At 43.0% G+C, this 27,407-nt stretch overlaps 1 protein-coding gene across 9 annotated transcripts in view; it reads right to left on the bottom strand.

Moving 5' to 3' along the window:
• The window catches only part of AKAP13 (A-kinase anchoring protein 13), a 332,046-nt gene that overhangs the window by 206,412 nt on the left and 98,227 nt on the right, over positions 1-27,407 (bottom strand). For all 9 annotated transcript variants that reach the window (XM_030577586.1, XM_030577582.1, XM_030577585.1 and 6 more), the window contains one exon: positions 1,060-1,207. In XM_030577586.1, coding sequence (XP_030433446.1) covers positions 1,060-1,207 — 148 coding nt within the window. The remainder of the gene's footprint in view (positions 1-1,059; positions 1,208-27,407) is intronic.

Raw genomic sequence — 27,407 nt, 5'->3', positions numbered from 1 at the left:
AACTTTAATTACCCTGGCAGTGCAAACAGAGACTGCGCGGAGTGAAAAATATGGCCAACTTTGCTTTAATCACTACATTTACCAGGAGGAAACAAAGAGACCACAGCAACATACAGAACCACGCTGTCACTGGCAAATTCCATTGAACATGCGTCTCTCCTAAACATTACCTGCCACATAGATAAACAGCAGGAAATACACTAAATTACATAAGCTATACTGTTGTATATAGTTGAAAATAACAGACTGTTTTTTCTTCACACTCATATCAATGCATCCACGAAAAAGAAATAGTGGATGCTTAGCATCCACCACCAGCCAGCTCCTCTCCATCCCACCCCCAGTGCCTCCTGCTCACTAGCAGCCCTGTTGATCAGTTCCTCCCCCTCCCTCTCAGTGGCTCCGGTCTGCCATGATCAGCTGTTCCACAGCATGCAGGAGGTGTGGGGGGGGGAGTGCAGGGGGCACACTTGGGGCAGGGGCAGAAAGAGGCAGGGTGAGGGTGGGTCCCTGGGGGAAGGGGTGGAGTGGGAGCGTGGCTGGGGTGGAGCAAGGGTTGAAAACCCCCCAGGAAAGGAAGAAGTCTGTACCTGTGGCTACATTAATGAGCCTCTGTTCAACTCAACCCTAGCAACCTAAACGCAGCCAGTTCTTTACTGTGCTGCAAATCCACTTGAACCAATGGCATTTCTAGACATTTGTAATTTGTAAAGGCAATTGTGTCCTCTTCTGTCTGGCCTTTTCTCAAAGTCTTTTAACATGTGTAAGCAAAACTTTGTTTTCTCCTTTGTACAGCGTAACAGTTACACATTAACTAACTATGCTACCATACTGATGCCATTCCACTATAAACCTCTGTTTACCTCTGGATCATTTTTTAAAAACTCATCCAGTCAAAGACCGGTTTAAAATGATCATTCCAGATACATATTTTTTTACTCTAAAAGTTTGTGCAAGTAGGGGAAAATAATATTCTCAACATTACATAGGGTTCAAATAAACTTCGATGCATCCGTTTTCAGAAATATTTTTAGGCTGTGTTTTGCAAAGAAAACTTACCAGGAGCAATGGTCTCCAATGTCCCATGATTAATTTTTCTAGTGCTTGTGCAGTGTTGGACAGCAGAGCCAGTAAACACCAAGTAAAACACTACATCATCTTCAAGTTCAGCTTCTTCAGTCAGTCGTACTGTAATAACACAGTCACCCTAAGAAAAAAGCAAAAAAGCCAGAGGTCAAGTGCACATTCTCACTAATTTTATTATATAAAAGACCCTCTCGGTCTCCAAGGCTCCTGGTTTCTTCTCTCTGTCCTTTTTCACATCACTCTAAGAGTCCTGCTCCCATCTTCAGATATACAGGCAGATTTCAGCATGCATTTTGACCAGATCATCAAGCATAGCAGTCAGCTTCAAAAAGATATGCAGAGGCACAGCTATTAGATCCTGACAGAAAACAGTTCTGTCATCTCATGAAAATTTTCAAGATTTCAAAAAGATTTCCCACGTTGTCCCGGGATGAAACTAAGACTTTTACATAATTTTGCCCCTGTCATAAACAGATAGCTAAGGGTTAATGTCTCTTTCACCTGGAGTAACCTGAAACACCTGACCAGAGGACCAATCAGGAAACAAGAATTTTTCAAATCTGGGTAGAGGGAAGTTTGTGTGTAAGTCCCTTGTTCTTGTGTCTGTCCCTCTCAGCTATGAGAAGGATTTTTCTGTCTCCTGCTTTCTAATTTTCTGTTTTCAAGTTGTGAGTACAAAGATCATAAAACAATAGGGGTTATTGGGTTTTTTCTTTTGTATTTACACGTGTGTAGTTGCTGGAGTGTTTTGAATTGTGTTCTTTGTGGATAAGGCTGTTTATTCATATTTCTTTTAAGCAATTGACCCTGTATTTGTCACCTTAATACAGAGAGACCATTTTTATGTATTTTTCTTTCTTTTTATATAAAGCTTTCTTTTTAAGACCTATTGGAGTTTTTCTTTAGTGGGGATTCCAGGGAATTGAGTCTGCAACTCACCAGGGAATTGGTGGGAGGAAGAAGTCAGGGGGGGAAATCTCTATGTTAGATTTATTAACCTGACTTTGAATACCCTCTGGGTGAGGGAGGAAGAGGAGAGATTAGCGCTCTCTCGGTACTTGTGTTTTCCAGGACTGGAAATAGGGAGGGTGGAGTCTCTCTGTTTAGATTCACGGAACTTGCTTCTGTATATCTCTCCAGGAACCCAGGGAGGGAACACCTGGAGGGGGGAAGGGAAATGGTTTATTCCCCTTTGTTGTGAGACTCAAGGAATTTGGGTCTTGGGGTCCCCAGGGAAGATAGTTGGGGGGACCAGAGTGCCCCAAAACACTCTAATTTTTTGGGTGGTGGCAGCTTTACCAGGTCCAAGCCGGTAACTAAGCTTGGAGGTTTTCATGCTAACACCCATACTTTGGACGCTAAGGTCCAAATCTGGGAAATATGTTATGACAGCCCCTCACCCCCACTCCAAAAAAGAGAGCAAGAGAGAGCCCTCACCCCAGAACAGCCAACACAGCCTGGTCTGTAGGGCACTCGCCTGGAACGTGGGAGGACCAGTTTCAAGTTTCTGCTCTCAGTCAGGCAGAGTAGATTCTTGAACCTGGACCTCCCACATCCCAGGTGAATGCCCTACTCACTGGCTCCTCTCTCTCACCAGAAATCCCATACCGGACGTGAGAATCCTGCCTGATTCAAGTTTTTTCCAAGACTGGTATGGTTTCACGAAAACTTTCGGTTTCGACAATGTGTTATTTTCTGATGAAAAACTGTTTATGTAAAAAAATTCCCAAACCCTGCTCAAATGGCTATGGTAAGAGACAACATCTGGAAACGCCGGCACAAGATCAAAATCAGCACCGTGATATTACAATGGTACTGTAGCAATTGGTGTTTGACGCACACAAGGAAGCATGAAGGGCAACCCAAAATTGCTCAAGTATCCAAAGTATCCCAGCCTAAATTCTCTTTGATCCCTCTCTGTGCCAAGATAACTACCTATGGATATCTGCAAGGTAAGTAACTCAAGCACTGACCACTCCTCTCCTCCTCAACACACAAACACAGAAACCTAGGGAAGCATCAAATTCAATGGGGTTTTCTCTTACTACAAAGAGAGGGGGATGGAAACATGATCGTAAGGAACCAATAAGGACAGTGCTATTGCAAAATTATACTCAATAGACCTACTCTTCCTGGAACAACTCCAGACAGGAGAATAGGCTTTATATTTTCAAGACTCAAATCTAATAGCTATGTACTGGCATGTATCAATATTGCCTAGAAGTAAGATTTACTGTCATGCCTTCATGGTCATGTGCAATTACACTTTTACCCAACTATAACAATTTGGAAATATCCACTGCCTTGTTGCAAGGTATGCATTACCTCCTCGTTTGCCATATTTTCTAGCAGATCATGCTTTGATGAGGTTGCAAAATCTTATTTAGATCAAATATACTAGTCCAAGAAACCAGAATACACCCTGAATAAGTGGCAGATTTTCTCCTCTATCTCTTGCCGCCTCAGGTCACACTCCTATGCTCAGTCTGCACAACCTAGCTTTTTGGAACTACTGTTTGCAAAAAAGTATACATAAATGAGACATGCAGTATAATTGTAGCTGTGTTGGTCCCAAGATATTAGACAATGTGGGGGATGTAACAAAATCTTTTCCTGGGCCTACTTCTGTTGGTGAGACAGGCTTTCAAACTCTTATCTCTGCATAAACGATATGCAGTTATAAGTAACTCTGCATGTAACTGAGGTAATTGTGTGCACAAATTATACACGTTCTTTTGTACATACAATTCTAAAAATCTGGTTTCAAGGTGTATAAATACCCATGAAAGATTAAAAATCCACTCTCCTGCAGCCTCGAAGATACATTCATTGCAAGGGAAGCAAAGTACATTCAGAAATAACAAGGGTGAAGGGTGCTTTGTATGACTTTGCTATCCTTCATAATTTGCCTACAATTAATTGCTTAAGACACACATCACTGGGAACAGTATGCTAAAATGCCTGGTCCTTTTCTAGCCCCTAATCTACTAAAATCAAAACCAGTTTGATGCCTCAGGTTTTGAAATTTAAGCCGTATTAACTAGCCCTGTGTCACCACTCCACTTAGCATACATTAATGTTGCAAGTTTGGAAAAGGCTCCATGCAGATTATGCAAAATCTAATTTGAATATTCAAACAACAAGCACTGTCTCATTATATAACCTTGACTCTAAAATCCTTCAATTCATTGCTCCTCCTCCTCCCTCTCAAATCAATACTTTCTCCCAAACAAATCTAAAAGTTTCCCATTCAGTTTCCGCTCCATCCTCCTTTCTGCTCACTCACCCTCCCACTCTGGGTTCCCCACCCCCACTCCCTCTTCTACTTCTGGATCCCCACAGCTCCTCCACACTCTGCTTCGCATTCTGGCTCCCTCACTTGACTTGTCCCTCCATCACCCTGGCCTGGCTCCCCAAAACTCATCTCTGGTTCCTCATGTCTCTTTGGATTTGCCTCATTCCTCTCGCCAAGAAAGCAGTCCCCCAACATACCCTTCGACACAGCACAACAGCATTCATCACTCCACCCAGTGTTACTCTTGCCTTAGCTCTGTGTCTGCAGCTGGTTGGGTGATGCTGTGTGTGGAGTTTCTATGGTTATAGACCACCCGTGGCCTCCCTAGAAGACTCTAACCACAGAGAATCTGCCTTAGAGGAGACTAACTGAACAGAACCCACCTCACGTACCTCTCCCTCCAGTCTTCCAGTCCCACCCCATTCACTTCCCATGGGAAAGGCACAACACAGAAAGACAGAAAGAGAAAACGAAAGAGAACGAGGGAAACAAAAGGGAAACGAGCGAAACAAAAGAAAAACGAGAAACCAGAGAAACAAAAGGAAAGGGAAACGAAAAGGGGGAGGGAAGGAAAAAAGAAAATAGAATGTCAGATAATTTCATGACTCCAGAAGTTGGGGCTTTAAGAAAAACATCAAATATCATGAGAGTTGACACTACTGCCAACTAGTCATATGCCAGATGTGGGCCGTATGGTAGTAAATCTAAGCAGGTTTTGGATGATAAAACCACAGGGGTGACATAACTATGTTTGCTAATGTGGCTTCAGCAGATAGGCTCCTGCAGGCTTGTCAACATACAAAGTTGCCCCAGTGTCATTACACTAGTGGCAAACCCTGAGGGAACACACTGATATCATCTTAAAACTAGTTTTTATCAATTTAGCTTTCCCCTGTTTTACAGGAACAAGCTAACCAGATACCAACCAGATTTAAATCCATTTAAGAGTGCCCACACACAAAGATATATCAATTTAAATAAACCAGTATAAAATTACACCATTAGTTAAACAAGTGCAACTGTGTGTACAGATTACACAGAGAGTTAAACCTATCACTAGTCTTCATATCATGGCTCACAGATTAGTCCATCATCACTGCTCATAAAAGTAATGCTTACAATTAAATTAGCATATTACCCAATTTTTGTTGTTGTTGCAATTCATCTTGACAAAGATTATTGACCCAGTGGCAGAAAGGCACTAGAAGAAGTGCTTCTGCAGTCTATTAGGAGATAATACCAGAGCAGAGTTCTAGAGCAGGGATTGGCAACCTTTGGCACGTGGTGTGCCAGGATAAGCCTCCTGGCGGGTCGGGTCAGTTTGTTTACCTGCCGCCTCTGCTGGTTCGGCCGATCACGGCTCCCACTGGCTGCAGTTTGCCGCTCCAGGCCAATGGGGGTTGTTGGAAGTGGTATGGGCCGAGGGAGCTGCGATCGGCCAAACCTGCAGAGGCAGCAGGTAAACAAACCGGGGGCTTACCCTGGTGGGCCGTGTGCCAAAGGTTGCCGATCCCTGTTCTAGAGGATGTAAAGGAATAATACACAGAAGAGGCAGAAATATAATATGTATGTTTTCAATGATACAAAAAAAATGGAAAAAAGTCTCAGATTTGAAATTCAAACATTACTAATTCACATGTAGAACTAAAAGATTCCATTCCAACAAATATGCCTGGTTTTGAATCAACTATTCAAACCCTACACTTTTTAACCTACAAATCTCTCCCTTTGTTTTGATTTTTGTTTCTTCATCCTTGCTCAAACTGTTCCCCCCATGGCATCCACATGCAAATATTTAAATAGATCTAAAGTCCTGCTAAAGTTTAAGACAACCCCATCAACAGAGCTGATTGTTTAAACAAATATCAGCTAAGGCTAATATTTTTAATCCCAGAACCTGTAAATATGGCTCATCGCTTTCCTTTGGAACAAAAGTCATCAGCACAGAGTACATGAGAAGAACCATGTATTGATCTTATATGCAAAAATCTATTTATTCAGCAGTTCCCACTGCTGCGCTGCTCTTTTATAGGGATGCACAAAGGGTATGGCTACACTTGAAATTTCAAAGCGCTGCCGCGACAGCGCTCAGCGCTTTGAAGTGTGAGTGTAGTCAGAGCGCCAGCGCTGGGAGAGGTCTCCCAGCGCTGCACGTAAACCACATCCCTTACGGGTGTAGCTTGCAGCGCTGGGAGCCGCGCTCCCAGCGCTGCAGCACTGATTACACTGTGGCTTTACAATGCTGTATCTTGCAGCGCTCAGGGAGGTGTTTTTTCACACCCCTGAGTGCGAAAGTTGCAGCGTTGTAAAGTGCCAGTGTAGCCATGGCCTAAGTCAGGTGTCGGCACCCTTTCAGAAGTGGTGTGCCGAGTCTTCATTTATTCACTCTAATTTAAGGTTTTGCGTGCCAGTAATACATTTTAACATTTTAGAAGGTCTCTTTCTATAAGTCTATAATATAAAACTAAACTATTGTTGTATGTAAAGTAAATAAGGTTTTTAAAATGTTTAAGAAGCTTCATTCTAAATTAAATTAAAATGCAGAACCCTCCGGACTGGTGGCCAGGACCCAGGCAGTGAGAGTGCCACTGAAAATCAGCTTGCGTTGCCGCCTTTGGCGCCCGTGCCATAGGTTGCCTACCCCTGCACAAAGTTATCGTTGATTACTAACCACAGCTGTGATCTAAGATTACAGGCTAAAAAAAATTGGAGGGGAAGAGGTAGCTCAGTGGTTTGAGAATTGGCCTGCTAAACCCAGAGTTGTGAGTTCAAACCCTTGAGGGGGCCATTCAGGGAACTGGGTAAAAATCTGTCTGGGGAGTGGCCCTGCTTTGAGCAGGGGGTGGGACTAGATGACCTCTTGAGGTCCCTTCCAAACTTGATATTCTATGGGTTTATACACACATGAACTAAACAAAGGCTATCAGGGTAATAAATTATTTTAACAAGCTGAAGAGATACAGGTTAACTCACAAATATAGCAGCAAAAACTATAGATACATGCCCCTAGTTGTTGTTAAAATGAGCAGGATAAAGGGCTAACACAGAACAAGTTGCAGATGTGGACAAATACTAGAACCCTTCAGGCCCTTTATATAGGTTTGTATAGACTAGGATTTAAAGGCATGATGTTAGATCTAGTTAGCTAACTCTACTTTACATCTTCTAAAACTCTAGTCAAGGCACAGCAATTGTACTTCAGAATGTGCTAAACTGGTTGAATTAACATCTAGAGCAGTGTTTCCCAAACTTGGGATGCCGCTTGTGCAGGGAAAACCCCTGGTGGGCCGGGCCGGTTTGTTTACCTGCCATGTCCGCAGGTCCAGACAATCGCGGCTCCCACTGGCCGCAGTTCACTGCTCCAGGCCAATGGGAGCTGCTGGAAGTGCACGGGCCAAGGGACGTACTGGCCACCACTTCCAGCAGGTCCCATTGGCCTGGAGCAGTGAACCGCGGCCAGTGGAAGCCGCCATCAGCCGGACCTGTGGACATGGCAGGTAAACAAACAGGCCCAGCCCACTAGGGGCTTTCCCTACACCAGCGACGTCCCAAGTTTGGGAAACACTGACCTAGACAGAAGCCTAGGTTAAGACAAAATCAGCTAGTATGATTGTAAAGGTCTACATTGGACTGCAGTGTAGACTACGGGGGCTGTGAACTGTAGAGCGCACCATAATGTTGCACTCCACAGCGGATGATGCTGACACAAACTAAACATTACCTAGTTCGTGTTAGTACCGTCCTGTTTGAAAGAGGACTACGGTAACGCAAACTAAGTACCTTTTAGTTCGCACCAACAGCGTCTACACTGGGCAATTAGAGCATAACATTTTGGTCACACCCCCTGCAGTCCATATTGTGCCACAGTACAGACGAGCCCTTAAACTGTGTCTACACAGGTGCTTCCGTGACGCTAAGCTAACTCACTGAACTAACAACATTGAAAAGTGCTCCATTTTCTGCTACAGAGACAGGGCCTACAAGCCTTGTCAAGACTAGAAAAAAAGGTGAGTTTTTTTAATCGAGTTATCTCAATCAAGCTTGCTTAACTTGACTGTAAATCACACTTTATCAGTTTACCCTGGAGCTCTATTTCAAACTAAGGTTAGTAAACTGTGTCTACACTGGTGTTCAGCAGGGTTCGCAATCAAATAAAGTTAACTAATTCTGTTGAAACAAGGTACCTTTTCACCTAGACAAAGCCTTAGAATAAGCATCTCCTGCCACCTCAGTTAGCAACCTGGGAGCTGCAGCTCAGATGTCAGTTTCATGTGACATCACCATCCAGATCTTTCCAATCCCTGCCAAAGTCCTTTAATAAAAAGCGGGAAGTCAATACCCAATTTCCTAATATAAAAAACAAGCAGAGATTTTTTTTAAACTTAAATTTTGCATTCTCTTTGTGGGTCATTAGCAAGATGGAAAGGGTGCCATTCATTCATTTATTTATCATGCGTTGCAGTTCACCTTTGCGTGCACCTTCTGAACTGCCATCTGCTGTTGTGTACGACATAATTAACTGTTTTTAATCTACTCTGAGACCCCTGGATGAAGGAGATATACAAGTTCTAATTATCATGATTAAGAAACTGGGTGGCCTTTAATATCTCTCATTAAAATCAGTAACAAACAGCAAAACTGTGCCATCTTCATAATAAAAAAAATCCATAGCCAAAAGTTACTTTGAAAAATACAATCTCTTTTTGAAAATATGAATTAACAGTTTACAATACAAGGTTCTCTCTTTCCAACAACTTCAGAGTTAAAGCAAACCAGTTACAAATGTGGCCAAATTCCTTAAACCCACACAGAAGAGTTTCCAATAGCACTACTGCACTCTGCCTGCAAAAACATTTTAAATTGAAACATGTTTACCTTTATTCATTGAATATTATCCAAATAATGTCATCTGTTCAATATCACTGCCACACAAGGTGGCTATTATAACCCCTTTCATCCTGAATGGCTACAAATGGAAAGCCAGGCTGCCAATACCCCTTTGGTGAAAGTACAGATAGATCAAAGCAATTCTCCAGCACATGCCAACAAATAAGAATAATTTAATTTCAAACCTAGTTTGGATTGACTAATATTTACTTAGCTTAAAGCCCATTGGAAATGAAAACATTCCATTTTATGTCCATTCACACAAAAGGTCACCATTTCTTTCAACTCACAATTTCGATTCAAGATATATGAAATAAACATTTCAGAAATGTGACTTGTATGAATTAAGCCTATTATTGAAAAGTACATTCAGTATCTCCAGCTGGGGAGGGAATGTTGTTTAGTGGTCACAGCGCATGACTAAAAATAAGTGACTTGGCCACAGATTCACTGAGGGCTGATCTACACAAAAGTTTTGTACCACTATATCAATTTAGAAACTGATTTTAACTGAAGTGGTACAACGTCTAGTGTTGACACTGTTACACTAATATAATGGTGGCTACATCGATATAAGCGCCCTTACCTCAATATAATTGTATCAACTTCTAAACCATTACAGTAATGAGAGAGAACAAAAACTGTGTGTAGATGTGCCCTGAGTGATCATGGCTAAACCACTTCCTCTCTGTGTTTCGCCTTCTCCATCTGTAAAAGGGGAATGACCTGCCCTTGTAGGGCTTTTATATGAGCTTACTTCATCAGCGTTTGTGAATTTCTACGATGTTATTAGACAAGAGCCATTATACAAGAGCCAAATATTTCTAATTTATATTATTATTTCTTTAAAATATATCTGCAGTCTAAAAGAAGGCAACCTTAATCTCCTAAATGTTTGCACAGTTTAATTATATAGCAAAAGCTCAAATTTCCAATTGAGTTCTTGACCATCTTTGTCTGTCTGCTTCTGTAAGTGGTGGGGAACCATCAATCTTGTCGGACCCTATACAGCAAATGACACTGAATCATAAGGATTCCCCTGTAACATGCACCATTTGGAATCACATGAGGACTCAATGAGAAATGGCAGAAGCAAGACCCACAGTAATCCATTCATCCCTAAAGCAAAACTATATCGTTTTACAGGTTTCCTATACGCTTGTGTTTGTCCAGATTAGGGCCAGAAAAGGATGTACTTTTTTAAATGTGCTAGCTAACGTATTTTAAAGTTCCACTATAAACAGTTTAAGTTGTATTTTAATGTGAACCATAGTCACCTCGAGCACTTAGCACATTTTAAAATAATACCACTTATCCTTATACCATTCATCCTATTGTGGTGTTTTAAAGTATGTTAGCAAATATATCAAAAACTCATCTTTTTTCGCCTAACCCAGACAAAGCCTAGGCCTATTTAAATAAATGTAAACTCCAGTATGATGTGTTAGAAGTTTTATTAAAAGCAGAATGGTAAATGGACAGAATATATCAGCACTTGGTAATCCTGCATTCGTTTCTCATGCAAGCATGAGATTGCTGATGTTAATCAGCACAATCTCTGGTTACATTTTTCATCATGGTAGCACCTACTACAGTACACTGATGCTGGGCACAAAAGCTTACATTAGTTGACTAGGAAAAATGTACTACGTGGATGCAAAATATAGGTCTGACACCTTTCAGCACTTCTCTTTCCAAACAACCTTTGTCAAGAAGAGTTCTGCTGTTTTACTGAAGAGTTTGGCTTGGAGTGTTAGATTAGACAAGTGAGAATAATGTGCCCTTTTAACAGGTTTAATTCTGTTTCCATTCATAACAGAACTGACTTGTTCTTGGGTCAACTTCCTTTTACATTATGCCTTTTGGTGTCATAGCAATTTATATTTTCACACTGGTAACTTCTTTATTAATGGAAAGCTGTTCACACAGCTTCAATGTGGTTCTTCTTTTATGGGCACAGAACACTGAAATCCTTTGATTGTTTTCCTCCTTGAACTGATTCAGCCTCACCTGCATTTTTTTTTTTAAATGAAGTAGACATGTTGTCATCTAACCTCCAAGCCAGGAGCGTTATCTACTGCTATGGGCACACAAAGAGAAGTCAGATTTCACTCCAGTCACTGTGGGTATGTCTACACTGTGAGTCACTGTGCAGAAGCTGCAGTGTAGACATATCCTGTATGACTTTGGGCAATAGCAATGGGATTATATACACCACATGAGCACAGGCAGGAAAGGAGTCTTCCCTGCTTACTGGCAACTAGGCTGACCACACCCCAGCAAAGCCGCCAGAACTGCCAGTCATGGAGGAAAGCACCCACAGCTGGGACCAATAAGGAAAACAAGCCAAGCTATAAAAAAGGAAATCAGAGAGCAATGAGGAGGCAGAAAGACCTAGGCGAGCAGAGGGCTAACAGTCCCACGCCACGCTGCCTCTAACAAATTGACAGGGAGACAAAGGAAGAGGGCAAATACTGGAGTTTAAGGGCTGATGGACTCATTGTAGGTGAAGCTGATGGGACTGGGCTGATTTGAGATCAATACGAATACAGAGAGACTAGTCTGGAGAAAGCTGGGACCTGGAGAGGGGCTACCCCAAGAACAGTTCTCAGCAAATCATTTCAATTCTTTGTGCCTCAAGTTTTCTCATCTGTAAGTAGGGTTGCCAACTGAAGCTATTCTGGGAGATTTCCCCTCTTCCCCTCCCATGACATTTTCTTAAAATATCCTATTAAAATCTCCCAGGTTGCTTTCAATAGGCACCGGGAGATTGGTGCTGATTTTGGGAGACTCCAGGCCAATCCTGGAGGATTGACAATCCTATCAGTAAGATGGAAATAATCATTAGTGGTGGATGAAAATTCTCCATGGAAAGTGTTTAGTAGAGAGAATAAATGACAGCTCAAAACCAAGGGGAAGGTGAGTCCCCCACAATCCCATTCAAGATTTCAAATCACCATGACATTCATTAGTGACTCACCCTCTAATCGAGGGGTTGGCAACCTCTAGCACGTGGCTCGCCAGGGTAATCACCCTGGCGGGCCGGGCCGATTTGTTTACCTGCCACGTCCGCAGGTCCAGCCGATCGCAGGTCCCACTGGCCGCAGTTCACTGCTCCAGGCCAATGGGAGCTGCTGGAAGCGGAGGCCAGTATGTCGCTCGGCCTGCGCCACTTTCCGCAGCTCCCATTGGCCTGGAGCGGCGAACCGTGGCCAGTGGGAGCCACGATCGGCCGAACCTACCTGCTGTGTGCATTTGAACCCCACCTCCTCCTTGGCACGCATCCCACACTGCCTCCAAGGGCCTCGCACCAGTACTTGGGAGTGTGCATGCACCAGCAGTCGCCCATTTATTTTAAGGGGGGGGAGCGCCAACAGAGAGGAAAACCCACCCCAGCCAATTGAGCCCGGGCAGCTGCTGACCCCCAGCCCAGCCCCAGGGCTGGAGTGTACCAATGGCTTTCAGCACCCAGGGCTGACTGACAGCCCTGGAGCAGGAGCCCTCTGCTCTCAGGGCGCCGCTAAGAAGGGCTAGGCAGGGAAGCTTGCAGAGCCAGGCAGGGAGTCCCCTACAGCCGGCTCCGTGGATGCAGCAGAAGGGCTAGAACTGCCAGCTCTGAAATGAGACAGGTCTCTGCGTTCAATGGGGGAGGCCGGGGCAGATGTAATAGCTGCACCCTCCCCCGCAGCAGAGTGTGTGCAGACCAGCCCTCCTAGCTCATGGCAGAGCAAGTGAAAGGAAGACCTAGCCAGGCCGGGGGCAGGGCTGCAGAGGCTGCTGCTGGAGCACTGCACATGCTGATTCCGCCCAGGGCTGAGCACTGCTAAACTGCTGCCCAAGTCACTTACCTGCACTGGCATGCAGGGGCTGCACCTGGGGGTGTGCACCTAATTGATGTACGATTGGCACACCATTTGTCCTGATATTCAGGTAAAATTTAAAACTTGGTAGTGAAATAGAAAATTAGTCAGTTGGGGATGTCATATTTGTTAAACTCGATAGCACTCTTATCTGCTGGTGATTTTGTATTTTCAGGTGTAACAATTTACAGTAGGGATATGTAGTTTACAGTTCTGAACCACTGTGCATACCGTAGCACAAACTACAGTGGGCACTTTGTAATACGTAAGCACCACAGAGACTGCACGGTTCTTTTCAATTGCTAGCTCTCTAGTTAATGGTCTTCAGCTGAAAACCCAGCCTGAAATGGCAACAGTAAGTAAGGAGCCAACTACCAAAAAAACAAAAAAGACAGAGCAGATACAGACAGAATGGGAAAATGCTTACACCTGGATTTGGAAATCCCATGAGTGTGATTCAAAAGCCTTTTGTAAAGCATGCAGGAAGGAATTTAGCATCTGCCATGGCAGCAAGTCCAATGTTAAGCATCATGCTGATTCAAAAAATCATGAACAAAACACAGGGACTCACAAGAGCAAATACCCTGGTCTCAAATTTTTTCAGCAGGTCAAATGAATCCTTCGATAACAAGATTATCGCTGCTGAGCTAACAAGTTTACCACACAGACGGTCCCTATTTCTCAGTTGCCACAGATGCATCTAACAAGGGCAATGTGAAAACTTTCCCCTTATCCCTGAGATACTGAACACCCAAACATGGGGTTCAAGATAAACTGTTCGACTTCTATGAGCAAAGCAAAGAGACTGCAGAGGCAATCAGCCACACATTACTTGAAAAACTTGCAACACACAAACTAGACCCGAGCAAAGTGTCTTCCTACTGTGCTGATAATGCAAACATGAATTATGGAAAGTGACAGTGTACTAGAATTTTAAAAAAATAAGACAAAAATATCTTGCCTGCAAACTGCCATGCCCATTTTGTGCACAACACTGTAAAACATGCTAGCAATACCCAGCAAGTTGACATTGAAACTCTGGTGATTAAGACATTCAATCACTTCAGCAGTTCTGCTTCAAGAGTAGCAGCACTGAAGGATATGTTTGACTTTGTGGATATGGAGTATGCCACTTTACTGTGCCACGTTCCAACACACTGGTTGAGTCTTGTCCCAGCTGTAAACAAGCTTGTAAATACGTGGCAGGTTGTTAAGCACTACTTTGTTTCTCTGGGCAGTGATCAGTGCCTAAAATCTCTATGGATGCTGTTCTCCAACACGGAAAATGGTGAACAAAGTGAGAGGAATAGCAAAGTTGAGATTCATCTGGTTTTCCTCCAGAATATTGTTGAAGATTTTCAGGACACTGTACTTTGGAAAATGACAGTGTGACAGCATGTGAAGTGTATGCCATAATGAATAATCTGAGAATTAAACTTCAGCAATGGAAGAATGACAAATTCTTCAGCTCCAAAGCTGAAAATGCATTCACTGAGATGCTGCCTGTCACGGCTGAATGTCTCCGGAAAGACTCCATGAAATTTTACGATGTGTCGGTCCTATCTGGAGAAATTGTTTAATTTTTCAGCAACCGGCTACTTGTTCAATACCAGTGCTTGAACATCAAAGTTAATAGGGAATTTGAATACAGGGATCTGTCTGCAGCTGTAACAGCTGTAAACCTACAGAAAACAGTACTGTATCATCAAAGACATCAACTCCAATTTGGAACCTGGCAAATACTCAGTTAGGGAACCTTGGTCTCCAGTGCTGAGAACCAAGGACAGTAGCACTGAATTCCTGAACATAACAAAGCTCGCTTCATACATGCTCAATATAGCATTAAGCAACACACACACAGAGCGTGTATTTTCAATCATGAAAGGTACATGGACTGATGTTTGGAATCGAAGCGACAGAGACTTGATGCCATGTGAAACCCTTGTCAAAATGACTTTCTGGATCAGTTGCAAGGACTTCTACAACTTTGTGATTGCCCGAAAGCAAGTCATGATTATGGAAAAGTCATCCAAGTAGTACAAACTTCTGGCACATCTAAAAGGTATGCAAATTTTGAAGTTGATTTATTGACTGAATAAAAAAACCCACCCTTTACCCCTGTTTGTTTAGTATACAAATAAATCTGTATGTTTAAATAGGGATTACAACTAAATCTACGATTTAGTCAGGGAGGGCACGGCAGTCACTGATTCTGGACCTCCCTGATTTAGTTTGCTTCAGCTGTCAGCGGCTGAAGCTGGGGCTGAAGGCAGGACAGCGGGCCTCCCCTCCGTGACTGCAGCTGGAGCTGGAGCCAGGGCTAGAACCGGAACCCTTCACTCCCCTGCCCTGCAACTGGGACTGCAACCAGGATTCTGTGCCCCTGACCCGTGGCTTCTGCTGGGGGCTGGAGCCAGGGCCCAGAGTCGGGGCCCTGTGCCCCAACCCGTGCCTTGTGGAAGGGGCTGCAGCAGGGGCCGTACGCTCCCCTCACAGCTTTCGAGGGTTGTGTGCCCCCCACGCCATGGCTCCGGTCAGGACTGTGTGCCTGTGGCTGCCCCCGGTCCCACCCCCACAATGTGTTCTGATATTTTACTCTTGCGATCTGGTCACCCTAACAGAGCCTGATTTTGCAACATGAACTCCTATCCACTAGAGTGAATTCAGAGATCCCAACTCATTTCACAATAGGCCATCAAATAGCTGAAAGATGATATATGTTTTTAAATCCACACTACAATAATGACTGAACCAGGCACCTAGAGAGGACACCCCTTATATCTCATTAACAGTGCACTGAGCCAACCAGCCCATTTTAAAAGAGGACCACAAAGCCAAAACTGAAACAGATTCATATGCTAAGTCAGTGGTTTTCAACCAGGGGTCCGGGACCCCCTGGGGGGGCCACAAGCAGGTTTCAGGGGGTCCTTCAAGCAGGGCTAGCATCAGACTCACTGGGGCCCAGTGCAGAAAGCCGAAGCCACACTGCATGGGTCTGAAGCCCAAGGCCCTGAGCCCCACCATCTGGGGCTGAAGCCAAAGCCTGAGCAGCTTAGCTTCATAGGGCTCCTTGTGGTATGGGGCCCCAAACAATTGCCCTGTTTTCTACTCCCTAACGCTGGTGACTTCTAGATGCACAAAATCAGTTATGACACAGGTGGGCCGTGGAGGTTTTATAACGTGGGGGGAGGAGCTCAGAAAGAAAAAGTTTGAGAACCTCTGCGCTAAATGACTCTCATTGCCAAGTCTGTGAGAAGTATTTGGCCCAGAAATATGTTGTTAACTGACCATTTTCAGGGAGGAAGGATAGTTGTGTGCTGAAAGCATGGGACACAGAGTCAGGAGTCCTATGACAACAGGGACATGTGAGAAACTTAAGGGATCAATAGTAAATACAGTGAAGTTAAATATATTCAGACTAGTGTGATCAATACTGAAACCCCCACACCTACGGATATATTCAGGAAGACACATGGTAAGATAAAATGCATCTTGCAGGACTAGTGAAGCCTATACCACTTGAAAGTGTACGTCTAGCTCCAAAATAGCTACAGCATGAGGTGTACTTCAACAAGCTACTATGGGCAATCTGAAAGGGAGAGGCCCATAGGGGAAATCAGCGAAGTACCTATGTCTCAGTGATGATAAAAGGAAGACAAATATTGTGACTTGATATGAAAATGGCCAAGAAGTGTTCCAACTAATTCCCAGTACCTAAGAGGACATGTTAGAATTAACACTGAAATGGCAAAATTAAACCTAAGTAATACAAAAAAATTGCAGAGACCTTCAAATGTATATATGTTATATACAACACCACCTACAGAGAATTGCTGGGATTATCATCAGAAAAGCAGCTGGCACTAGAAGTTTACTGCCTGGGCGTTATTTCACAATCAAGGTAACTATTCCATGGGTCATTACACAAAGTAAAACTTTTCCCATGCTAATTTTTAACCCATACATTTACTCACACCTTCTCGTCAACTGTTGGAAATAGGCCTGTAGGGGTGGTCACCCCGCTCCTGCCTGGAAGGGCTTGAAATCAGCCCTGGAAGAAGGCTGCTACTAGGAAAGCAGCAAGCCTTGGCTGCCTGGGGAAACAGCCACAGCTACAGCCATGCCCTAATCGCGCCACAGCTGCCCTATAAAAGGCCAGTGAGCCTGGAGCCAGCACAGTCTCTCTCTAGCAGAGGGAGATGGACCTGGCTGCAAGGACCTGAGCAGAGCACCTGAGTGGAGCAGGGCTGGGGAAAGGCCGAGGAGCTGGGGAGACTCCAGCCTGGAAAGCCCCAGGCTGCGGCCTAGCGGAAGGCCAACAGGTACTGGGGGTTGCAGAGGGCAGCCCAGGGGTAGGCCAGGGCAGCAAGTCCAAACCCAACCTTGCCAGTGATGAGTAGGCTGATACTGCAGTCTGCCCCATGGCACGGGAGCTAGACAATGGCTGGCAGTAGCCTTATCCTGAGGTGAGGTGGGAATAGTGGGTGGGGGCTCCCCAGAGAGAGGAGACCCTGAGAGAAAGAGGTTACTGCCAGGGGGCAGCACCCCAGATAACAGGGCACTGGGTCCGGGAGGGACACGAGGGGCTAAGTGGCAGCAGGACACTGGCCTGCACAGGGCGCTCCGGAGGCTGGATGAACTAACTCCCAGAGACCACCAGCAGGAGGTGCCGCAGGGATGAGTCCTGCATTGCTACGGGGCCATCCTGATTATCACTATAAAAAAGTTTTTCTTCTTCTTCTGCTAATAGCTCAAACAGCTCACCTTAATCAATCACCCTTGTTACAGCTGGTATGGCAACACCCATTTTTTCACATTCTCTGTGCATATGTATTTTCCTACTGTATCTTCCACTGCATGCATCTGATGAAGTGGGTTTTAGCCCACAAAAGCTTATGCTCAAATACATTTGTTAGTCTCTAAGGTGCCACAAGGGCTCCTCATTATTTTTGCTGATACAGACTAACACGGCCATCACTCTGAAACCTATTCCAAAAATAACACAACTACAGCTTGAAAAAATCAATGTTGTTGTTTTGTTACTTTAGGTTTTTTTAATATTAGAATGGTTTTCTCTAATAGTATGCATTATTATTACACCTCTACCCTGATATAATACTGTCCTTGGGAGCCAAACAATCTTACCATCTTAGAGGTGAAACCGCGTTATATTGAACTTGAACTTGCTTTGATCCGCCGGAGTGCATAGCCCTGTCCCCCTCCCCAGCGCTGCTCTACCGCATTATATCCAAATTCGTGTTATATCGGGTCACGATATATCAGGGTAGAGGTGTATTCTAATAGTCTAATCTAATATTAGGTTAGAGTAGATTATCTAACAGTCTAATAATCAAATAGTCTAATCATCTAATATTAATGAATAGTATATACTGTCTCTGCATACTACTCTGGCTGTATGCAAGCCCTGATGTAATGGCCCCAATAAGCTACTTCAGGTATTGGGCAAAGCAGCACCAGATAGCAGTTCCAAAACTGTTCTGCTGTTAGCTGGGGGGTGTGCGCGTGGGGGGGGGCAAATATCTATATATGGCCCCAGAATGTCCGTGAAAGACTCGAAAGCCTTTACACTTACGCTATCCAATAGTTATGGAATTCTCAAACTTCATTGCACCATGACCCCCTTCTGACCACAACAATTGCTATATGACTCTGGAAGCAGGGACTGAAGCTTGAGTCCGCACGAGCCCCGTGTGTGGGGCCTGAAGCTCGAGCCCCACCATTCCAGGTGGAGGGGTGGGAAGAGTTGAAGCCTAAGGGCTTCAACCCCATGCAGGGGGCCTGTAACCTGAGCCCCTCCACCCAGGGCTGAAGCCCTTGACTGCTTCAGACCCAGGCAATGGGGCTTGGGCTTCAACCCCAGGCCCCAGCAAGTCTAAGATAGCTCTGGCGAACCCATTAAAATAGGGTCAGTACCCACAGTTTGAGAACTGCTGCAATAGTTCATGGTATTAGTGCCAAACATATCACCCTGGGGTCCACAGGAATCCTGAATGCTATTGTGATGGAATTATAGTATCTTGCAAGCCAACTTTAACTTGCTCGGGGTTCCTTGTCTCTGCCCCTCTCTCCAAGCCTTGGATCAAGATCCTCAAAGGTATTTTGGCCTGCTAACTTCCATTGAAATCAATGGAAGTGAAGAGTCTAATACCTTTCAAGAGCTGAGCCTTTTTGGCTACACTGATAAAGTATTCAACCATATAATTTTATTAGTAGATGCCTGAGTGATCAACACCACTTTCAACCAATTACAAGCAACAAAATGGGCCTTTTATTTAAACATGGGAATGGGAAAATAGCAGGCCGTGTTAACGCATCTGCTGCCTGAGAAATGGAAAGTCAGCCCTGGCACCATGAAGTTAAAAGGAGAGATTTAGAATTCCTGGAGGCTAAGTACATATGACCATACTTTTTATTAGACTGTTTCCTATCAATGGTATAATTTCTAAAGCAGAGCAGCTGTATCTAAAGTTATAGGTTTTAAGCCTTTCCTTGATTTAAAGGCACATGGCAGCAGATGGGCTCTCCTCACTCTACTCTCCTCCTCTCTCCAGCAACACACTCCAATAGATGCAGCTCAGACAGCTATGTGACCTGCAGTGTCAATTTCCCTACCAGCTGCAAAACAGCCTCTCCCACTTACAAATATTTCACAACTACAGTACTGAGAGCTACAGTAATAATCAAGCCAATATTTAAAGTGACTGTACATTTTTGAAACTAGGAATACAATACATTGTATCTATATTTTACTAAAGATAAGTATTTTTCCTCTCGCCCTAGACAACTAGTTCTTTTACTCCTTAACAAACAATCATTTGCAACAAGTAACACTGACTTGAAAGCAGAACCTCAGCATTAAAATCTTTGTCCTGTAACGCAGCTGCCACTGGGTGGCAGTACACAGTGCTGATCTCAACAAAGACTCACTAATAATTGCTTCTCTATTTTATTTTCCATTTATAAATAAAAACATTGGTTTATTTAGACAGCTATATGTCACATAGCATCTTTCCTACCAACTGTCTCCCAACACTTTACAGAGCCACGTAAGAAATAACAGCAGAATAAGTGGGAGAGAAAGACGTGACAAGCAAAGGGGAGCTGATGTGTTTTTCTGATGAGATTTGAAAGCTTATAGTATTTGAAAACATATACTAACATTCTCTCTCTTACAGTTTCAGGCCTGTCAGTATCCTCAACATAGCCCTGCTCTGGCCAAGTTCCATAGAGGTTCTAACCTGGCTGTAAAAATCAGCTCCAGGCAAAGCAAGTGCTGACATTTTGTTACCGAAACCAAAGGGGATAAGAGTTCTGGAGGAGTTGAGCAGGGACTTAATCAGGTCATTTTTAAAGGTGAACTGAAAAAATATTTTCAAAAGCTATTTAAGAACCCAAATGAGCTGCAGAATACATAGATTTAATTTTACATAAATAGTAATAGCTCACTCTTATATGGTGCTTTCCATCACTACACCCCAAAGCACTTCACAATCTTTTATAATACATTTATCCTCAAAAATTCTGAGAGTTAGGGAATTGATGATATTCTCATTTACAGATGGGGAACTAAGGTACAGAGAGGTTAAGTGCCTTTGCCCAAGGTCACACAAGAAGTCTGTAGTGGAGCAGAGAAATCAATATCCTATGCTGGTGCCCTAGTCACTACATTGTCCTTCCCCCACATACTTCACTGAAAAGAACAGCTGAAGTCTCTGTTAAGTCCTGGGATCTGTGTTCTTCCTGTGACAGCTGGTGGTGACATTATCACCCAACGTAGGGTAAGGGATGCAACCCTTTCCACTGTTCCTGCTGCTGGTGAGCTCGTCAGCCACTGTGAGAGATAGAGAACCCTGAACTCAGGGCCTGGCAACTATAGGCGATCTTAACAAATTAGCTACTGTGCATTGCATAGTAGCTACTTTTCCAATGAAGATGTTCATGAAGCTTTTCAGTACTCAGGGTTTAAAGCAGGGATAGGCAACCTATGGCACGGGTGCCGAAGGCAGCACGTGAGCCGATTTTCAGTGGCACTCACACTGCCCAGGTCCTGGCCACCGGTCCAGGAGGCTTTTAATTGAATTTTAAATGAAGCTTCTTAAACATTTTAAAAACCGTATTTACTTTACATACAACAATAGTTTAGTTATATATTATAGACTTTACAAAGAGACCGTCTAAAAATGTTAAAATGTATTACCGGCACGCGAAACCTTAAATTAGAGTGAATAAATGAAGACTCGGCACACCACTTCTGAAAGGTTGCCAACCCCTGGTTTAAAGTAACCAACTTCACGATCAAGATGTTACAGCTCAGAACAATATGGTGCCTTCAGCAGGGGGTAGAGGGGCCTCCACGAAGGCACAAATTATTTCAATATCACATAGGCTATAATACTTCAAGATAATGGTGACTTAAGGGCTGAATCTCCAACAATAAATGCCTTCGGCTTGTTTAAGCCAGTCCATTTATGTTACTTCACTGCAAGATTCACATACACAGGCAAGCCCCATTTATACGGACCTAGCAGAAAAGATGGAATATAGCATGGGGGAAGTAGGAGGGGCTGTTTCAAACTAAATTAAGGAAACTGGGTGCCAGTGTTTAGAACGTGTGAGAAATAGGGGAGGAAGGCTGAGAAGGGATTTACCAACTGCAATTCACCCCGTGACCAGTCTGGAAGGAGTTTGGTCTTTAAGCAGGAAAGCTCTCAATTGATGATCATTTCATTTCATGAGGCTGCTCTAGATAAGACTGCTTTAAAAATGTGAATGAACATTATATTAAATACATGACTGATGTGCGAAGGTGTTTATATTGGTATTCAGCGGGGCTCATGGGTTAATGCAGCTCCTCGTGTGAGAATTATTTGAAGTGGCTCTTAAATTGTGAGGACCTGTGAGATCTGACCTAAGAGGCAACAGTACATTGCAAGTCCAGGATTCAGCTGTACAGCTAAGTAGCAGCATACTGGTTTGCAGGAACACCGCATTGCGCTTCATCAGCAGTGGCGGGCTCTACAGTTCACCAGAATAGGAGACAAACTATCCTTGCATGACGTGGACAAGAATTTCGGGAGTTGGGAATGGAAGGATCACAGATCAAAGGCCAGGATAGGTATCAATCATCATAATTTGGTGCATAGTTGAATAAGGACAACATTGCAGGAAAGAAGTGTATATAAGGATATCTTGCATTTCCATCTGGGAGGCAAAAAATCATGATACAAAGGGAAAGCTGAACATTGTTCTTTAGAGTTGCCAAATATAATGCGTTACTCTGAAAGGTCAGAACTTACCCGAGCATGATGCTTTCTGTAGGACTTTCTAAAAAGTCTCCTGAGATTGTCAGGTCCCGCTTTAAATAAGTCTGACTAATGTGTTCTTTGTTCCTCATTTAAAAGGCCTTCTCACATTGTGGAAGCCAGGCTTTGGGGATGGAGGAACAGAAAATCACCTTGTCATTAAGAGAAAATTCAAGTGCCCAAATAATACATGACAGGAGAGATTATCAGAGTCTCCTGCCTTTATAACTACAAAACTCAAGATCAAAGCATCTTTTCTTCTTGCCTGAGGATCCCAAGAGAAAGTCACACAAGGCTACTATGTTGCTCAGAGTAATGTTCATGGACTACTCCCATGTTAAAAGAAGACCAAGATACATTCTGCTTCCTCCCTGTCATTATCAGATACCCACAAATCCCAAGTGGCCTGTAACACCCTGACTCTTTCCAAGAAAGCAGTTTTATTGCCTTTAGGTAAGTGATTAAAACGAATCAGTCCATCCAGTGGCTTCAGGGACAAACTTCATTGACAGGTAGCTTCATTGACAGCAAAGGCATTTCACTTGGGCTTCCACCCTCTGGTAAATATTTTTAAAGATCACTAATTATAGTACACAATGCTGCACAAGTTGCACACTTTGAGTCTCAGTTTTAGACATGGTAATTATTCTGCTGTCAAACACTGACTGCTTTGACTCCTCTGTGTTTTCGCTCACCACAATCTCTTTATTTAAATTTGATTTTAACCAGCCATTGTCCACCTACCCAGCAGGAAGTAATTACTTTCTAACCAGTTTAAAAGAGCTCAGTTTCTCCATCCACACTGGCAACTTTGGTACCTTGCCGTCGCTCATAACGACTGCTATTGTTTAAATGTGGACAATGTGCTTGGAACTGTACTAGACACACAAATGAAGACAGTTGCTGCTCTGGGCAGATACAAACTAAACAGGAGACAGGAAGAAGGCAGGACACACTGAGGAACCTAGAAGAGTTTCCTTGGTTTTATTAATGCCTCTCTCTTCCTTCTGTACACAATGTGGTGGTGGTGAAGGCGCTAGCGGGTTTGTGGGCCTTAAGCAACAGTCTCAGAATAAACAATTGAAAAAGTTCTAAGCTGATCTCTTTCCTGTGGGGTAGAACACATAAACGTGGGTCGAGCAGCATGAATTAAGCTTAGGCTCTCTGCTAGGGAAGAGAATGTTGCTCTCAACATGTGAAGGAAAGATACGAATATGATTCCATGAGGAGCTCTTTAATGACATAAATATGAAAGAAATCCTACCAAAAAATGGAAACTTGGCCAAATTGCTAAGGGGAAGTGCAAAAGAATACCACAAGCATGTAGGGACAAAATCAGAAAGGCTAAGGCACTAAATGAGTTACACCTAGCAAGGGACATAAAAGACAGTAAGAGGTTCTTTAAATATATTAGGGGCGAGGAGAATGTAGGTCCTCTACTTCGCAGGGAAGGAGAGCTAGTACTTGACAACATCAAGAAGGCTGAGGTGTTTAATGCCTATTTTGCTTCAGTCTTCACTAAAAAAGGTCAGTGGTGTCCAGATACTCAACACAATTAATATTAACAAGGGGAAGGAGCACAAGCCAAAATAAGGAAAGAAGAGGTAAAAGAACATTTAGATAAGTTGGATATTTTCAAGTCAGCAGAACGTGATCAAATTCATCCTATGTTTCTTAGAAAACTAGCTGAAATAATCTCAGAATCATTAGCAATTATTTTTGAGCACTCACAGGGAACAGGTGAAGTCCCAGAGGATTGGAGAAAACTAAACATAGTACCTATCCTAAAAAAGGGGAACAAGGTCCTTGGGAATTATAGACCAGTCAGCTTAAGTTTGATACCTGGAAAGATACTGGAACAAATTATTAAACTATCAATTTGTAAGCACCTAGAGGATAATAGGATTACAAGGAACAGCCATCATGGATTAATCAAAAACAAATCATGACCAACCAACCTAATTTCTTTCTTTGACAGCATTACTAGCCTGGGAATGGGGGGGAAGAAATAGATGCAACGTGTCTTGGTTTTAGTAAGGTTTTGACACAGTCCCACATGACATTCTCTTAAACAAACTAAGACAACGTGGTATAGATGAAATTATACACAACAAGGTGGGTGCACAACTGGTTGAAAGACCATACTCAAAGAGTACGGTAGTTATCAATGGTTACCTGTCAAACAGAGAGTATATCTAGTGGGATCCCACAGGAGTAAGTCCTGAGTCCTGTACTATACAATCTTTTCATTAGTAACTTGGATAATGGAGTGGAGAGTATGCTTATAAAATATGCAGATGATGCAGGGGGAGGGAGATAAGGTTGCATGCACTTTAGAGAACAGGATTAGAATTCAAAATGGCCTGGATAAATTGAATAACTGGTCTGAATTCATCAAGATTAAATTCAATAAAAACAAATACTTTACCTAGGAAAGAAAAATCAAATACACAACTAGAAAATGGGGAATACCTGGCTAAGTTTTAGTACTGCAGAAAAGGATCTGGGGGTTATACTGGATCACAAATAGAATATGAATCAACAATGTGAAGCAGTTGTAGAAAAGGCTAATATTCAGGAGTGTATTATCAGGAGTGTTGTATGTAAGGCCTGCAAGGTAATTATCCTGCTCTAGTCAGCACTGGTAAGGCCTCAGCTGGAGTACTGTGTACTGTTCAGGGTGCCACTCTTCAGTAAAGATGTAGACAAACTGGAGAGAGTCCTGAGTAGAGGAACAAATATTACAGAAGGTTTAGAAAATCTGATTTCTAAGCAAAGGTTAAAAAAAGCTAGGCCTGTTTAGTCTTGAGAAAAGAAGATTGAGGAGGGACCTGATAACTGTCTTCAAATACGTTGAGGGCTTTTTTAAAGAGGATGGTGATCAATTATTCTCCCTATCCACTGAAGGTAGGACAAGAAGTAATGAGCTTAAACTGCAGCCAGGGAAATTTAGGTTAGATATTAGGAAAAACTTTCAAACTATAAGGCAGTTAAGCACTGGAATGGACTTCAAAGGAAGGTTGTAGAATCCCCATCACTGGATGTGTTTAAGAACAGGTTGGACAAACACCTGTCAAGGATGGTCTAGGGTTACTTGGTCCTGCCACACCACAAGGAGCTGGACTTTATGACTTCTCAAGGCCTCTCCAGCCCTACATTTTTATGAGTCTATGAAATAGCCCCAACCTCCCCCAGTTCAATCAATTTTGAGTAACAATGGGCATGATCAAGCTCTCACTGAAGTCATTGAAACACTTTCCTTTTTCATATATGCAATACACAGATGACCAATTATACAACTACAGACTTTCACCAACTTTCTATAAACAAGCATGATCTAACACCAACATTTGATTATTGAATATTCCGTGTTATAGTATGTGTCAATTTTACTATGCTTCTGTGCATGGAGACAAGCAATAAGATAAATGTTATAAAAACGCTATAGATAGGCATTACTAAGGCTAAAATTGGGAAGTACCCAGTTCACTTCTGAAGCAAGACTATTAGGACACCAAGATCAAGTCTTTTGTTACATCTGATCATTTACTCCCAAACACACACACTATATTTATTGAAGGTATGTTGGTAATAAGAACGTAACTAAAGGATCAAGGATCACAAGTTATGTCTACAGTAAAGCATCCAAAAGAACTCTCAATTATGGTACAAATCATAGAAAAGCAAAATATTGCCTATACAAAACTTGTTCATGTTTCCTTTCTAGTTGTTTAAATTGGTAGCAATTCCATTCAGCCCAGAGAATTGACTAAAACTGAATTTCACTTGTAGACAAAGGTACTTCTTTAACTCAATCAGAAATCAAAGATCACTTTAAAAAGTCAAAGTGCTAAGGAAACTGAGGGCTTGTCTTCACTACAAGGGCAAGTCAACCTAAGTTATGCTTCTCCAGCTATGTGAATAATGTAGCTGGAGTCGACATAGCTTAGGTCGACTTACCCCAGTGTCTTCATGGTGCTGCATCGACGAGAGATGCTCTCCAGTCAACTTCCTTTACTCTTCTCAGAGAGCTGGAGTACTGAGGTTAACTGGAGACTATTCTGCCATCGATTTAGCGGGTCTTCACTAGACCCGCTAAATCGATCCCTGCTTCATCGATTGCAGCAGCCTTGATCTCCCCGTAGTGGAGACCAGCCCTGAGAGACTAACCTTGCGCTACCAATGCGTCTCAACTGGCTATTCCAGTTCAAGGTCCCCAAATGCAACACTGGCAATAAATCTCCTGATATTCTAGGTCTAGTTGCAAGTTTTCTGGGTGAAAAAAATGTCTATGACATAGTTAAGATGAGAGATTTCACTGTAAGACCTTCAGAAAACTAAGCTTGACGTTGATCATATCCCTCCCTTCATTAATAAAATGTTTGTCACCTCCCAACTCCACACCCACCTTTACACTCACCAACGGAAAGGACAAAATAACTTTTAAAGGTCTGAACATACAAAATCCATCACAGAGTCAGAGCTAAGATTGAAACTCCATTCTTAATCCACTTCACTGCTTAGGAGATCCCTGAAATGATGGAATGGTGGTGCAATATGAAATGATAATGGCAAGGAGTTAAAGGCCATTTCTAGATTTAATTCTGTGCCTTTGCTTTAACATAGGAGTTCCCCTATGATGAGGTGAGATAGATAACTGGATAACTATGGTGGTCCATGGAAAATTGTCCAGTCACATAGCTTTAGATCCTCTTTCATATATCCTACTTCTAAAATGCACTAGAAGGCCAATAGGGCACACTGAATGTTCTCCTAATGCCATTTTCCATGTAATTGCTGTAGAGATCCCAAAAAGATTATGGAATTGTGAACAAGATGAGAGTTGGTCCTTACAATTGCAAATTAGAGGGGAAGAGGTCCATTATAGCAGTATACACAGGAGGCTCTGGATACTGTTTCCAGTCATGTGACATAACCTTTTGTAACCCTGATCCA

The sequence above is a fragment of the Gopherus evgoodei genome, chromosome 10 (genome assembly GCF_007399415.2).
Source record: "Gopherus evgoodei ecotype Sinaloan lineage chromosome 10, rGopEvg1_v1.p, whole genome shotgun sequence".
In the NCBI taxonomy this organism is placed as follows: domain Eukaryota; kingdom Metazoa; phylum Chordata; order Testudines; family Testudinidae; genus Gopherus; species Gopherus evgoodei.
Note: the sequence above shows the minus strand (reverse complement) of the source record. Positions and strands in the feature narration are given on the sequence as shown.